This window comes from Cygnus olor, chromosome Z (assembly GCF_009769625.2).
Source record: "Cygnus olor isolate bCygOlo1 chromosome Z, bCygOlo1.pri.v2, whole genome shotgun sequence".
In the NCBI taxonomy this organism is placed as follows: Eukaryota; Metazoa; Chordata; class Aves; order Anseriformes; family Anatidae; genus Cygnus; species Cygnus olor.
Window position 1 is genome coordinate 3,425,121 of NC_049198.1, and position 15,918 is coordinate 3,441,038.

Consider the following 15,918-nt stretch of genomic DNA (forward strand, 5'->3'; position numbering starts at 1 on the left):
AACACAGCTTTTAAAAAATCCATGTTATGCTTGCAGATTCTACTACTTCATGCCTTCCACTGGGTCCTTTGTCTGTCAGTCCTTGAATATGGAGTTGGTGCAGTGGAGATTAAAGTCAGATGTTTGTTCTTTAAAACTTAACCTTCTTGTTACAATGGGAGTGTCCCACCCGAATAGGAAGAAAATTGCCTAGGAGAATGTGGATGATTTTATACCTCTCTGAATAGAAAGCTCCTTCACAGAAGTGCCAGGGATCACCTATGCCAGTGTACTGAGTCGTTCTGGTCAAGGGAGACAACCACTTTCTCTTGCTTAGTATCTCTTGTTTTAATGAGAATCTTTCTGTGTAAACTTCATGGTTCGATCCTCAGTCTTCCACAATGAACTTGGATAACCAAGTAAATGGCATTATTTCCTTTGAAGTGATCTTCGAGATGGTACCAGAGCATGGTATGAAAGGACAGGAAGCTTTCTGTCACAGTCTGTTAGAATCAGTTATATTGGTTAAACAGTGAGTGAGTGTGAAATGGTGTAACTTTAAAGCAGTTTCTGTCTTGCTGTGCCATTCTTTCAAGGGTGAAACCTGATGTGCCTGACTCTGATCAGCCATGCATTTAACATGCTGCCTGAAATCAAGGACGTTTCAGAATAGGCTATGCAGAACTTAAAATGCTTGCTTATTTTATTTCTTAAAATGTGCTAGAGAACAGATAACACTGATTCATCTGCTTTTTTTCTTTCATGAAGTGAGACGTTTTGTATCAGGCGATGCTTCTGGCTTCCTGTGGAGTTCAGATAGCATTGCATTTTTTTTGAAGTTGAGAATAGAACCAATTAGAAGTCTTTAAAATCAATAATACAGCCAAACTCAACTTTCCTGGACATGTCACTTCTTTGCTTTAAGCTAACTGTACTCTTGTTCTGGGTAAGGGTATGAGTAGAAGTATCTAAGATAGATAGGAACTGGAGGAGGAGGAACTGGAATGATGGAAGTTTAGATATTCACTGTGCCCTTCAGAATGGATGACTTGCTGTACTGTTGGTTCACTTATGCTTCTCTTGATTTTTCTTTCCAGAATATGGTATCAAGTTTTCGTGTTTCTGAACTACAAGTGTTGTTGGGCTTTGCTGGACGTAATAAAAGTGGACGGAAACATGACCTCCTGATGAGGGCACTGCACTTACTGAAGAGCGGCTGCAGCCCAGCAGTTCAGATAAAAATCCGAGAACTCTATAGGCGTCGGTACCCAAGGACGATTGAAGGACTCTCAGACTTATCAGCTATAAAACCCGCCGTTTTCAATTTGGACAGTAGTTCCTCTCCCGTGGAGCCTGACCTGGCTGTTGCTGGGATTCACCCGCTCCCTTCTACTTCAGTCACACCTCAGTCTCCTTCATCCCCTGTCAGCTCCGTGCTCCTCCAAGACACTAAGGCTCACTTTGAGATGCAGCAGCCATCCCCTCCGATTCCACCTGTTCATCCTGATGTTCAGCTGAAAAGCCTGCCTTTTTATGATGTGCTAGATGTGCTTATAAAACCTACAAGTCTAGGTAAGTGTTTGATAGTACTGCAGGTTGTTTAATTTGGAGGATAGATATTCCTTATGACAGTACGAAGTCCAGGCTTAAATTTTTTTTCAGCTGGGGAAAAGTGGAAATTCCCTTCCCTTCTTAGCGCTAGCCCTGCCCTTTCTCCACCTCTTGCTCCCCAAAGTGCCAAGCCCCACTTTAGTAATAATAAAAAGTATTCTGTTCTGCCAATACCATAGATTTAAAGATAAACATGATTCTCTTTTCAATATTAAGTTACTTCTGCCTGAATGATTTGGACGAAAATATCTGTTTGATACAAGGGAGGAACACCTCTGTCAGGGCCAGCAGGGAAAAGATTTCAGGGTCAGTAGTTAAATTCCTGCAGTGTAAGGAGAACAAGTTCACTAGTTTGTTAGCTTGTATTTATCTCATTGCAACAGTTCTCAGTGCAAGATGCCAGAATCTGCAGGTGCATACTTCGGGCAACAAATGTTGAATTTTGTACTTGGTTAGTGGTGGTTTCTCAGCCTGCTGGTTGTTGCCATACTGCAGGTTAAAACGCAGAGCATATCTTTTGTCTTCCAAACAACCTGAAGGCTGAGTTAGCTTATTCAAGCGCCTCATTCTTGAGCCTATTTATTTGGAAATAGGCTTGAAATTCAACCTGTTTTACCTTATAGGGTAGAAAATATTCTGTAATGATTTAGTAATACTGTTTAGAAACACTCTTAACATTTTGCAAGCTGTTTGCATCCTGCTAAACTCTTTAGTTTCGTAAGTGATAAGTGTCTTACGTTGTGACTTGTACCTAAGTGAGGCATATGCTGGTCATCCTCCACTATCTAGAGCAGCAGGCATTACTAGCTAGTGTTCCTTACACTACTTGTTGTCACTTGTGCTTGTGTGTCATGACACCCTGTTAGGGAGAAGGTTCCTCTCCCTGTTTCAGGTCCCTCTCCCTATCATTGTCCTAATGCATGGATGGGCTTGGTATTAATGTGTGCTTTGGTATTGGCTGGCTCTACAGCTCATCCTGGCTTCCTCCTCCTTATGTTCACTCCATACAGTAGCTGAATATCTTAATTATGTTCCTTAATTATTCTGTATTACAGCACAACTGTTGGCTCATAATGAACTAGGTTTGTTGCCAGCCATGTAGTTGCCATCTCCTGTCTAATGTGGTGTGTTTTTTGCATTGTATTTCTGCTGTGCAGTTACTGTTTGTTTTTTGGTCAATGATACCTGGAGGTGGCAGTAATATGTTGGAAAACTATCTGTAACAGCTATCTTCAGCTTTGGAAATGCTTGCTTCTTAAAATGAATGCTTCATCAGGGTGTCACTGTGTTATGAAGTTGCATGAAATTTCTTTTCCCTTGAAAACTGTAGGCTCTCTGTTGCATGTTGCCCAGCTCTCATAGAAGTAGGATTACATACCTGGTCCTGAAACGTTTGGATGGGGACAGGAGGAATGTAACTGAGTACCTGCTTGCCTTCAAACTCTTCCCAGAACACAGTACCTGAAAATGGCAGCAGCTGGAGCTGTAGCTCTGTGTGAGAAGGAGCGGGTAAATGAGAAGTGAGGAATGGCTTGCTGTGCAAATAACGAATTAGTGACTTTAGCCTCGGTTCATGAGCACATCTGAAAAAAAACCCTTCCTTAATAAATATTTTCAGATTGATATGGGTAGATCATAGTCCAACTTAGTAGATGTGAGTGGTTGGGACATGGAACAAATGTGTGTTTAAGAATTCAGAAATCAAATGGGACACATAGGTCAGTGCTTGGAGCACAGTCTGCTTCACTGCAGCTCTCTGAAAGGGATGTGTATATGTATTCTTTTATGAGGGCATAAGAGCAGGTGTGGATGTGGGGTTTAGCTTTAATCCACACTTGGTACAATAACAATTTCCATTTAAAATGTGCCCAAATATTTTGAAATATAAAATGCTGTCTAATGTGTGCACGTGAGTGCATGATACTGTGTTTGAATTGCTTGAGGAACTTGTGTGTGTGTTTCTTCCACCTGGGCTTTTCCTTTCTGTATGTTTTCCAGGCAGATTTTTCTTCTCTGAATGTTACAGTGTACATGTCAACCTAACTCTTCAGTTTGGCTGGTTTAATGGTGATATTTTTAGGCTCGTTCTCCTTGCTGCTACTTTAAACTGTTGGACAAGTCTAGTCTACCTTTATTTCAGGTCAAGATTTCTAACTCTTCAAGTCAAAAGGATATAGAAAAGGACTATGTACGTACTATGAATCCTTAATACAAGAATACTATTGCTTGCCATCACTGTCAGACAAGTAGGATTCTGATACAAAAGTTATCTTTATTTTGACACATGTCCCCTCCCCAAAGTTTCGTGCTGAGTATTCCCAGACGTAGCATCCAGCTGGCTTCTTTGGCATTAGGAGTTGTTCCCTACCTTCCTCCCCAACAACTTAGCTACCTTTAGCTGTTTCTGCACTGAGTAATTTTCCAGCTGTCCATTAATAGCTTCTGGTGTGCATTTTCCTATCACAGTACCTTAAAATAGTTGTGAACATCTCTCTGGTAGTACTTGCTCCAGGTATCCAGTGTTATATTTTGTTGTGTTTGCATCTTTCTTCCCCTGAGGATTACAGTGCAGCTTGCCAAGCTGTTTTTAATACTGAAAAGTAATGTGATATTAGCCATCTGAATATAGCTGAAGGAATGATTTGGTCTGTTGCTTTCCTGTTGACAATGGCTTGCAGTTCAACAACAATTTGATTGTGTTCTTAAGTGACTTGTGCCTTGTTTCAGGAAAAAAACTCAATTGCAGGTCCTGTTCTAATCAATGATTTTAATCACCATGGTTAAACCTCCTCTTGTCTCTTTTTTTTCTAGTACAGAGCAGTATTCAGAGGTTCCAAGAGAAGTTTTTTATCTTTGCTTTAACACCTCAGCAGGTCAGAGAAATCTGTATTTCCAGGTAAGAAGTGTTTGGTATAGCATAGGTAAAAGTTCAGGACAAGGGGATTCTTTTTTATTTTTTGATGCATCTCATAAGCTTGCAGATGGGGGATGATAATACTCAAATAGTTACGCTGAATTAATCTGTTCTGGTTTCTTCCAGAATTAGCATAGAAATTTTGTATATTTGGGTAAATCTTATGCCATTGAGGAGTTCACAATTACTTGAAACAGTAATTGTTACTATTTGGAGAGGTGGTAGGCTTTCATCCCCTGCACATTTCCTGACTGCAGGAATGGAAGGCTGCTTTTATCTTTTGTCCCAGGATTCATGTTCTTACAGGACCTGTGATGTGAACAGTTTTTTTTGGATAGCAAAAAACCTGTTCCCCCCCCCCCCCCGGCAGCACCATTCTTTGTTACCATAAGCTGTTGAGAGAAGATGGCAATCCTAAAGTCCTGCTTAACTTGCAGTACCTAAAAAGAGGTATCACTCGTAAGACTTGTTTATAACTTAATAAAATAAGAGCAACACTTAGTGATGGAATAGGTGTACCAGTTCTTTCAGTGTGTGACTGGATTATGAGACCTGCTGTCTAAAGAGGTGCTTGTGTTTTCCTTTCTCTCTCTCATAGGGACTTCTTGCCAGGGGGCAGGAGAGATTACACAGTCCAAGTTCAGCTAAGGTACCTTTTTCATTATATTTTCTTATGTTATAGTAGCCAATTAAGAAGTTATGTCTTGATGTTTGTGGAGACACATGAATGTAGTGACACTTGAAAATTATGCTTTCTCTTTTGTTGGGGTATAGGTTATGTCTGGCAGAGACAAGCTGTCCTCAAGAAGATAATTACCCTAACAGTTTGTGCATTAAAGTAAATGGGAAGCTGTTTCCATTGCCGGTAAGCTTGTGTTTGCATGTATTTGTGGTTTCTTTGATTTGGGGTGTTTGTTTTTCTGTAATGCTAGTTTCCTAAAACAATCAAGCACTTTATTGTTATCACTCAAATTTTCTCCAGATATTAATGTTAACAAATGCACAAATTGTGTGCCTATGTGAGGTAGCTATTACTGCTATCAATCATGATACAGCCATTGCATGGCTTAATTATGTTTTAGCCAGTTGTAGCAAGCTTCATCTGTGCAGGTAACAGAACATGTGGAATCTTCATTATGGGTCTTAAAATTGAGTTTGACATGATTGGCAGTAGCCCTCACTGGTTAGTATATCTATTTGTGTACTGGTATGAGTTGCTACTTGTGAGGAAACAGTATCATCTTGTGGATGTATTTGTATACTGTTCTGCACCTCTCTGGCTAGAGCAGCGTTCATCACAGGGATGAAGAACAGGCATGTTGTAGGGCTCCAAGCTGTTGCTGATCCTGGAATAGAACAGTGTTAGCAGTCAGGCACTTTGGTTTCTACCATAAAAATTACTGGGTGGGCAGGGCCACCTTGAGGCTTGAATATATACGAAAAGGGAGAAAGCGCTCTTATTTGTGAACAAATATCTGAAACAGGTATTTCTCTACCCCAGAATGGGGAAACTCTTACCCAATTCATTCTGAAACACTTCTGGAAGATGGAAAAAGTAGAGTTTTTTTCAGCAGTGTATGTAAAATGGTTGATGGAAATAGAGATGTGAAATGTTATCTCAGAATGTTTGCTGCCTTCTTGGCATGTCAGATACGTTTATCATGTTCTATTCTTCCCCTATGCTTCCTCACATTCATGTGCGACCATGGCTACTTTCTTGCCTCTGATCAACCTAAATGACTCTCCCGTGCTTCTTTTCTACCTCCTTCTTTAACAATTGCACCACTCTGTCTGTCTTCAGCATATAAAAGGGTTTCTTTGAGGCATTTCCTGGTCAGTACTTCCTGCAGACACGAACTGTTCTCTGTGATAAACTTGGAGGTTTTCCTTTCTTCTGAAGATGTCTTCCTTTCTTCAAGCAACCCAAAAGAATTGGGTCTGTTTTTCTGTTGATATCATGACTGATGATTCTCAGTCTTGTTAATATACCTTATACATGTTATACTGTGTTATGCTGTCCATTTTATGTGTAACATGTCACAGTTGTAGAAAAAATTGTCTGATCTTGGACTTCCACTTTGCTTTAGATTTAAATCCGGTAGGTTCTTCCTGCATGCTCTAAGATGGTTCATTATTCTATTCAGCAGAAACTTTAAGTGAGAAAGTAAATAAATGATTTGTCTTGGCAACTCTTCTACCTCAGAGACGACAGTTGTCCACTTCAGTAGTGTTAAGTAACTAATCAGTGATACCAGGCTTTGTTGTCAACTTGCACAATTCTTAAATGAGTACTGTTCTGCCTTTCCCTTGTATAGCCGTTCATGCCTCTGCAGATGGCTGAATTATTCTAGGTTATCTCATTGGCTGCAGTCCTTATCAGAAACTTCAAAGAAGTGCTGCCAGTGTGTCAATACTGCTTTAGGTTGTGCCAGCTCATGCTACTGCAGTGTTTTCTTGTGTTCCTGCAACTGTCTGTGTCTACTTCTCAGAGTTTCGACTTGAAAAGAATAAATGTGGAGCATTACATGCTGGTGTCTTGGCAAATAACAAGAATTTTATACATAACATCCTACAGTAGGTGACTCTCATGTTGCCCTCTCATGTGAGTGTAGGCAAGACAAAACTCAAAAGTCCAAAGAAATAACTTGCTTTTCTTCCCAGGGAACCTCTGTAGACCACTGCAGGTCTCTTTCAAAGGACAAAAATGAAATCTGTCAAGGCAGGTTAGGAATGACCACATGGAAGAGCAATCAGACTTTCTCTCAATCCTTTTTTTTTTTTTTGTTACAGCAGAGTCCACCTGTTTTGACCATTACGGTTCTTGGAAGAAGTGTGGAAGTCTTAGACCCAAATAACTCTGGCACATGCTAGCTGCTGGAATTGGCAGCCTAACTGAGCAGTATTAGGCTGTGCTGGTTGTGATAGGCAAGCAGAGCGTTCTCTCTTTAAGTCCCAGAAGGCTAGGAACGGAAGTTCTTAATGTGTTTTAGGAGTACAAGATCGAATCTGACCCCTGAGGATCTTTGCTTTGTGGGAGAAAACATCAAAAGCTTGACTGAAATGAAGCATGTGAGCAGCAGTGTCAGCCTTCCAAAAAGGGAAAAATGGGAGTTGTCAAGAAAAACCCAAACAGTTGCATTCTTCGCTTCCTTTCTTTGCTTTTTCACACATCTGCTGCCTCCATATACTGTGATAAAGCACACATGGGAAGACTCTTCATAGCTACTGTCACTCATCTGGGGCAAGAACAAGTTTTGGAAGACTTCTTCAGCAATTGCTGTCCTCTGCTCTGGTCTGGCAGACCTGGGTCCCTGTTCTGTTGCTGCAGGCAGTAGCCCTGTGCAAGATTAATAAAAGGCAGTAGTGTAGCACAGCCATGGGTGGCCTTTCCAGGGAGGAGTATGGACTAGTGGCAGAACTGCTCTGGAAACCTGGGAAACGATATGACAACTGCAGAGTCTGCCCTGGATTAAGGGCAGTGGTTATCCTATGGTAAGCTCTTCCAGTAAGCAGAAGAGGCCTCCAGTTTTGAGTTGCCTGAGATGACTTATGTGGCAAGACAAAAGATACAGCAGGCTTTCTGCTGGTTTTGCCTACATACTAGCTATGAAGGCAAATACTTAAAGAAAAAAAAAAAAAAAAAAAAGGAAAGTGGCTGGAAACTTTAGAAATACCAACTAGACGCAATGTGAAGATTTTCCTAAAACTCCTTCTTGGAGCTAAGAATTAAATGAAACATCAAGGTTATTATTCCTAATCCTTGAAATGAATTAAGTATGGCCAGAGAGTCTGCTTTGTGCTGAGTTGTCTGACCCACTGTTGGAAGAGGTGGCCTGGGTGTGTTGGCTGTGCTGCACTTCTGCAATAAAACTCTAGAGAAGATTCTGTTCAGGTTTCCACTGAAGGCTGGAAGTTGTGTGTTGACTCTACTAGTACAGGAGCTTTTCAGATTGCTTTCCCATATCAATAGGTGAACACAGAACACATCCTGTGCACTCTGTGGGAGTTTCCAATGAACTAGCACACACCAGCAATTGTCGCTGTTACTTCCAGTCTTTATTTTCAGAAGTCATCTTTCACAGTAACTCCGTTTTGAAACATTAGGCTATGAATGTGCATGTTAACTCTGCATTAAAAAAACATGTATTTTTTCAGTGTATTGTTTCTGAAGAGTTTCTAGTGTAGAACAACAGTATCTTGAACGGGATGAAATCTGGCAGTCACTTCTTCCGTGCAACATGCAGGCTTCAGTCTCTTATTGGCATCCTTCTGATGCAAGATGAGATCTTGAGATGAGTGGACTGCAGGATGTCTGCTTGAGCTCCAAACAGATTCTGGGTTCCTGTTACAGACCGGCTGCTTTCACAGTGACGGTTGTAGGATGAGATGAATAAGCTGCAGCTGGGCCACATGCTTCACATAGCACAAGTACCCTCTGCTTGAAGTGTGCTTGTCTAGAATCAAAAGGGAACTGGGTGGCTTCTGATTCAGTTTGCAAGCATTGTATGTCATAAAACTACAAAAAGAAGCTGGTCCAGATTATTTGCGCAGCTTTTAAGAATTTCTTAGTACCTAGTAGATTTTTTTTTCTGCTAACAATAACAAAGCCTGTTAGCTCTTAAATATACCTGGTATTCCATGAGCAGCTCATCTTCAGGGTCCTCACTGGAGCATGCAGGTGACAACCTGTTCTTTGTGAAGCTAGGTGTAGTTAATTCAAGGCAAAGCAGACACCAAGGGGTTGTAGAGCTCTTGGGACAAGAATTTACCGTTTCTTAAATAAAATCAATGCAGCATTCTTTGGACATGAAAGACTGAATTAATGGTTCATGACTTGCTGTCTTTTGATTGCTGAGGTTGTGTCCTTCTGAGGCTCTGATTGCTTTTGGTGGGGTGTGGGGAGCAGTAACAACTTCTTATTTTTTGACAAAGCCTCAATGCTTTTTTTTACTTCTCCAGTAAACTTACCTGGACGAGTACTGTGTTCTCTTCTACCTTTTCAGCACTTATGCAAAATCCCTTTAAAATCAAAAATGCTTTATAACCGTGGTTGAGTTATGGTATTGGACTATCCAAGGCTGGTATTCCTCAAAATAAGTGTTGATTTCAGTCTCCAGCTTAGAGAACCTCTAGGCTCACTTGTTTCTCACAGATCAGTTTTAAACTAATAAGTTGTTTAAGCAGTTAACAGTGGAGAGACTTGGTAATGCTTTTTGTCTCTTCTTCCTGTAGGGATATGCTCCACCACCGAAAAATGGAATTGAACAGAAGCGACCTGGGCGTCCCTTGAATATAACATCTCTAGTTAGGTTGTCATCAGCAGTGCCAAACCAGATTTCCATTTCCTGGGCTTCTGAAATTGGGAAGGTAAGATGTCTGTTTTGTGGGATGTAGGAAGTAGTCTGAATAACCTTGTCTAGCGTTCCTTCTAACCCACTGCCTGATAATGCCGGCAAGACGTACGGTGTTACAAAGTGGCTGCATTTATTTCTGATGCCAGGAAAAAAAGCTAGCTCTTGAAGTATGGTAGCTTACAGTAACACAAAAAACTTGCATACAGATTGCAGAGACCATATAGAGTTCCATATAGAGTTCACATGGATGGGGAGTTTGGCTTTCTTTGAGAGCGTTTTTGGGCAAGTTTGTTATTAGGGGTTGCCTGAAATATGTTAGAAATAACTTTCTTTTTGTGGTGTAAACACTGAAGAGTTCAGACATAAAAGGGGAAGCTACTTTGTAGCCTGGAGGTATAATCATATGAATATGAGATTATGTAGCCATGTCTTAAAGGTTTTTTCTCTTTTTTTTTTTTTTGTAGCTATCCATTGGAGAAGGCTTTTAAAATGTGCAGATGTTCTAAGGCCCTGTGAGTGGGAGAGGAGACATGCATTTGCTCGTGGGGCTTTTGTATTTTCTAACCAAATAATACCAAATAGTTCTACAAAAGGAATTTTTATAGAAAGAACTAGTTCATGGATATTTCCATCTTTTCTTTTGAGATTCTTTTTCTTTTGTCTTGTCTGAGTTAAAACTGCACTTGTAAATAAGGTAAATCAGGGGGAATTTCCAGCTCAGATAGCTCCTTGGTGGCAAGTTCCAGGGAAGTGTACAGGGGAGCTGTCAGGCTGCCCGCTGCCAGCTGCTGTAGGGTGTGATGCATCTTGGTGATGCTGTGCTTGGGCCATAGTGGTGTGCATTTGTAAGGCAGGGTATCTGAGCCATGTGCCAATTGTTAAAAATGAAGCATATTCCTGGAAGTTTAGGTGACTTAAGGGGGAACTGACTTCTTGAGTGTTAATATAGGGAGTAATGGAGACCTGGGTAGGGGGGAGAGAGAGAGAAGCATCTTCATAATGCAGTTCTTCATGGAAACCTGTGTTGAGGAGGAAAAGTGTGCTGGACTTCGGTGGCAGGAGTTGAGGTGGATGGTGACAGATGTGATACCTTTTGCTCTCTGGTGCCTATAGGTGAATTTCTGGGTTTGGGGAAATGAGAAGTTATTAGTTTAGAAGGAGTTAGCCTTTCAAATGGCTAGCTGACTGCTTAGAAATCTGCCTGGGGATTTACTAAGAAAAGAGGGGAAAGTGGGGAGTCTCTCAATTCTTCCAAGACTTCTGTAGCTGTTGTAGCAGCCCTTGCAGCTGTTGGAAGAATAAGTGGTCATTGATTTACCATCATATGTGGCTACTTCTGGAAGTCCTTCTGGATTGTTGTCAGAGTAGCTTACCCCTCCTTTAAAATCAAAATCTGTGTTGGAGGCATCATGCACTTTAAGTGAGACTCCAGCATAAACTTGTAGAAACTTAGATCTTAAAGAAAAAGTGTAAAGTTCATGTTCAGCAAAGGAATGAAGGGCAGTGCTGACAGCAAAGTTTTCCTAAAACAGAATGAGGGTGGGAAAGACCTAAGCCATTGCTTCTCGATCAAAGCACAAGACTCTAGAAATGACTGCAGGATTGTGTGAGGTCTTGGCTCTCCCTTTGCCTCCGTGCTTTCTTCCTCCTGTGTCTGCGAAAATATATCCCCATGCAAGCAGATGAATGAGAGGTTGTTCCAGCCTTGCTCCCTTGTCCTGGGAGGTGAAGTGAGTCTCTGGTTTAATGCTGAGGCTCTGTTCTAAGTAGAACTTGCATAGCAGGCCTTTGCTATTCATCTTCTAATTGAAACCTCTGGGGACAGTGTGGAGTGCCAGCAGGCTAAGGTCTTATTGGCATCTACTTCTCTGATAGAGGAGGGCTTCTGAGGAGAGCAGGTGTTTATCCCAGAGAGCTGGACAGGCTAGTGCCTGTAATATTAATTCTGTAGGTAATAAACGGTACACAACATAGTCGTTCTTCGCAGGGATGGGGAAAGCAAGACACTTGTCTTATTGGCTTCCTGTGCATTTTGATAACTTTATCTGTTCGTCTAGGTTAGAGCTGTCTTTGATATGGATGGTAAAGGAGGAGCAGGGTGGTAGATTTCTTGTGCTTAAAATTCCTGAGCAGTGCTTGGTCATGTAGGAGCTATAAGAAGGTGGCTGGCAGGGAGTGGAGATGAGATTGCACGTTGTGAGTGTTACACAGATGAAACCATTGTTATTCTGCAGTGGCGGGGCTTGCAGATTCTTCTCTTCACTTGGAGAGGAAATCTTGAACAAAGGAAGCTGACAAGTGGCATGAATTAGGGAACAGCGGTAAATGCTAGGGAATATGGCCAGCCTGAAAGGAGTAGGTATGGTCTAATGAGGCTTGGCTTAAAAGCAGCAAGCTGAAGAGAAGGTACAAAGAAACTGATGCTGTTGTGTGCCATCTGAAGGTGGTGTTTGCACCTGAAACAACATTAATCTTTTCTTTATAGCTAGTTTCTCTTTGAGCTCTGCATTAAAGAGAATGACAGTGGTAAAAGGGAAATGTGTAGGAGAAAAATATGAGAAGTGCTTACAGACTGCATGTTTTAAGAAATTGTATCTCCAGTGTAAGTCATCTTTTCAAGACGAAGCCCAGATTGTCTCCTGGTAGTGGAGAACACTTTTCTTGTAGTTAAGTTGCAACTGGAGTGAGGTGACTTGACTTGGTTAGTGAAAGAATTCTGGCAGATTGACTCTTTCATAGTAATGAAGTCATCTGTCAGTACTTCGCAAAGTATTTCCATAACTACAAAGCAAAAAAATCAGCATGTTTTTTTTACTGTATGTTACAACCAGTATAATAGTGACATGTTGCTGTAGTGGATATATGGTGTTAAATCAATATTTCATCTTTAATTACTCTTTTTGTAGAATTACTCCATGTCTGTGTATCTCGTTCGTCAGCTCACTTCAGCTATGCTTTTGCAGAGGTTAAAAATGAAAGGTATCAGAAACCCTGATCATTCCAGAGCACTAAGTAAGTCAAATTAACCTTCCTGATTCCTTACTGAGGGTGGTTGGTGGCTCTTTAAAACTAGAACTGGTAGTACTTAGGAGATTTGCAGCATTTTGAAAAGAAAAATCCATGCCCAGGTTCTTTTTGCTGTTGCTGAGGTATCGTGCACTGATTCAGTGTAGGTCCCTAGCCAGCAGAGAGGAGTATCTAGAGATTTCCTCTGAAATGTTCTCAAGAGAATGCTGAGAGCAGTTCAGTGTAGTGGGCAGTGAGGTGCAGATAGATGGCCTAAATGTGTGTTTTGTTCACCTGCATGTGCTGCTGATTGTCTTGTCTTTATACCTCACTCCCTGATGATTTTATCTCCTTGCATGTTGGATAGAGTTTGCTCTACTAACCATTGTGGCCAGAAGTGCATCTGCTGCACATCAAAACAGTCTCATGATGCAATTTGCCAGTTGCCTGTGAAGTTATTCTTATGTGGCATTTGCTCTTAACTAGCTTCCTTAGATGCTCAGGGCTTTTTAGATAGCTGGAAACAAAGTATATGTACTAGAGAATCAAGGTTAGTGTTTTAAATAGTTGTGCCCATCTCTAACTTCTTAATTTATTTTGGTAGTTAAAGAAAAACTAACTGCAGATCCTGACAGTGAGATTGCCACAACCAGTCTGCGGGTATCTCTGATGTGTCCTGTAAGTAAGGCTGGAAATTACCATATACTGATTTGTGTTTTCATTTTTAGTGCAGAGTTGGTCTGTTTGTAAAGCACCCTGCTTCAGAAACGTAACTGGCTTTTGTTACACTGATTCATTAATGCAAATGAAGAGAAGAGTACACCTACAAGCACCTGACTGCAGCAGCATTTAACCAACTATGGTTTAGACCTGTGAATGCCTCAGCTGTAATGCAGTCAGAGTCAAGTTGCTACCTGTGTGTGTGTATTAAGGCCTTTTAAAGGAGTGATCTTGTGCAATGGAGGCATCGATCCTACCTGGGAGGGTGATAGAATAATTAAAGGGCACAGTGAGGAGCAGAACTTCAGAACTCCTGGTCTTGGTGGTATTGCTTTTACTGCCAACTACTACAAGGGAAAAATAAACTGATCACCTTGTAACAAGGTAGTGCTGCCTTGGGTTTTCTCTTTCCAGATAGAAACTGACCTTGTGTTTGTGACTGGTCTGTTAAGTCTTACACTGAAATGGGTGTAATGTCATCCTGAGTCTAACATAACTACAGATCACAAAATAATCAAACCCTGAGATATTTGGCCAAGAAATGACAAAGTGGCTGCTTCAGTAGGTCTTCCTATTTAAAAAGAAAAAAAAAAAATCCTAGAAATGATGTTTCTGACAGTTCTCAACTCAGTAAAGACTTTGAGGACTGCTGTCTTCTTCGTTCAGGTACCTTGTACGTGCTTTGGAGTGGATTTGCACACAGTGACCTAGTGTTGGACACTCTGTAGTGAGAAGTGACTGTTACCTTCCTGGTTGCATCTGATTTCATTGTTAGCTATCCAGGTCTACTTCACTTCGTTTTCTTCTGACATTCTTTAAATGCATCTCCTGCAGCTGGGAAAAATGAGACTGACAATTCCATGCCGGGCTGTTACTTGCACACACCTGCAATGTTTTGATGCTGCTCTTTATCTTCAAATGAATGAGAAGAAGCCTACCTGGATCTGTCCTGTCTGCGACAAAAAGGCAGCTTATGAGAGCCTAATACTAGATGGGTAAGAGACTGAGCTTGCAGAATACAAAATTACTTCAAGTTTTTCATGTTGTACTAATTATTTTTGTGACCTAAAGCTTAGCCATTTTTACTTTTGAGAAAGTACATTAGACTGGGAGGAACCATTAGAATCCTTTAGTTTCTGTTCCCATGTAACAAACTGCGAGAACTCATCTCGTAACTGCATCATCAAACTCCTGAGCCTCAGCATATCATCTCTGGAGAAATCCAAATGTGACATCCAAGGATGTCTCCCTTTTATGTGAACAATCTGTGAGGCTATTAACTCTTAAAGTTTAGCATATAAGCTATGTAAAACTTGATTCAAAGGGTGATTGCTTCTGCTGCTATATAGGAATCTCTGAACTGCGATAATGTTGGAGTAGAACATGGATAGGTTGGGATACTTTGATTTTGATGTATGGATGTCCACGAAGGTTGTAATTGCAGGTCTTCAGGGAAGACAAATGAGGGGTGGAGTATGTGCTGTGGGTCACTCTTTATTGTAATCAACTTCTTAATTGTCTCCTTTTCACTTAGGAAAAGCCTGGAATCGAAATTGCTTAACTTTATTTTTCAGGCTCTTTATGGAAATCCTTAATGAATGTTCAGATGTGGATGAGATTAAATTCCAGGAAGATGGTTCCTGGTGCCCCATGAGGCCTAAAAAAGATGCTGTGAAAGTCTCTAGTCCACAGTGCACCAAAATAGAAAGTGAGTATATCTTGGATATTGGTAGCAAACCACCAAAAAAGCTTGATGCCTTGAGACTTAATTGCAGCTGGGATAATGGGTATGGATGTTGATGTCTGTTTTGTGGGGTGTATGCTAAATAATTTTGTTTTAAAACTAAAAAGCAAGGGTTGTATCTCTAAAAATGTGCATTTGTGGGTTTTGTCTTGGTTCTCTATAACAGCACTTAAAAAAAAAAGTTGCTCTTGTTATAGGTCTTTAAACTGTTAAGTCAAGATTAAAGCTTGTGCTCAATAATTCTCATTGTGACACAGAATACTACTAATAAAACTGGTCCAGGGTCATGATGGCCTCTGCAGTGGTCAGGCAGATGAGCTAAAACAGTATTTGAGATACTGTTTTTGCTGCAAATTGAAACTGATGATGTCAAATGCCTTTTAAAAAAAAGTGGTATTTTATTTTCTGGTTTAGGTTCCAGTGTTGTTAGCAAACCGTGTTCTGTGACAGTGGCCAATGAGGTAAACAAGAAAAAAGTTGATGTGATTGACTTGACAATTGAAAGCTCTTCTGATGAAGAAGAAGATCCTCCTGCCAAAAGGAAGTGCATATTTATGTCTGAAACACAAGGAAGCCCAACCAAAGGGTTT

General features: G+C 40.8%; 1 protein-coding gene across 10 annotated transcripts in view; it reads left to right on the plus strand.

The window, feature by feature from the left end:
* PIAS2 (protein inhibitor of activated STAT 2) overlaps positions 1-15,918 on the plus strand; it is a 37,870-nt gene that overhangs the window by 14,477 nt on the left and 7,475 nt on the right. For all 10 annotated transcript variants that reach the window (XR_005815158.1, XR_005815159.1, XR_005815160.1 and 7 more), the window contains exons 2-11: positions 1,077-1,551; positions 4,402-4,486; positions 5,103-5,153; positions 5,279-5,369; positions 9,737-9,871; positions 12,765-12,870; positions 13,469-13,542; positions 14,419-14,579; positions 15,159-15,292; positions 15,743-15,914. Coding sequence is in view for 6 of the 10 variants with exons in the window: in XM_040540589.1 (XP_040396523.1) it covers positions 1,077-1,551; positions 4,402-4,486; positions 5,103-5,153; positions 5,279-5,369; positions 9,737-9,871; positions 12,765-12,870; positions 13,469-13,542; positions 14,419-14,579; positions 15,159-15,292; positions 15,743-15,914 (1,484 nt within the window). In the remaining 4 variants the exon portion in view is untranslated. The remainder of the gene's footprint in view (positions 1-1,076; positions 1,552-4,401; positions 4,487-5,102; positions 5,154-5,278; positions 5,370-9,736; positions 9,872-12,764; positions 12,871-13,468; positions 13,543-14,418; positions 14,580-15,158; positions 15,293-15,742; positions 15,915-15,918) is intronic.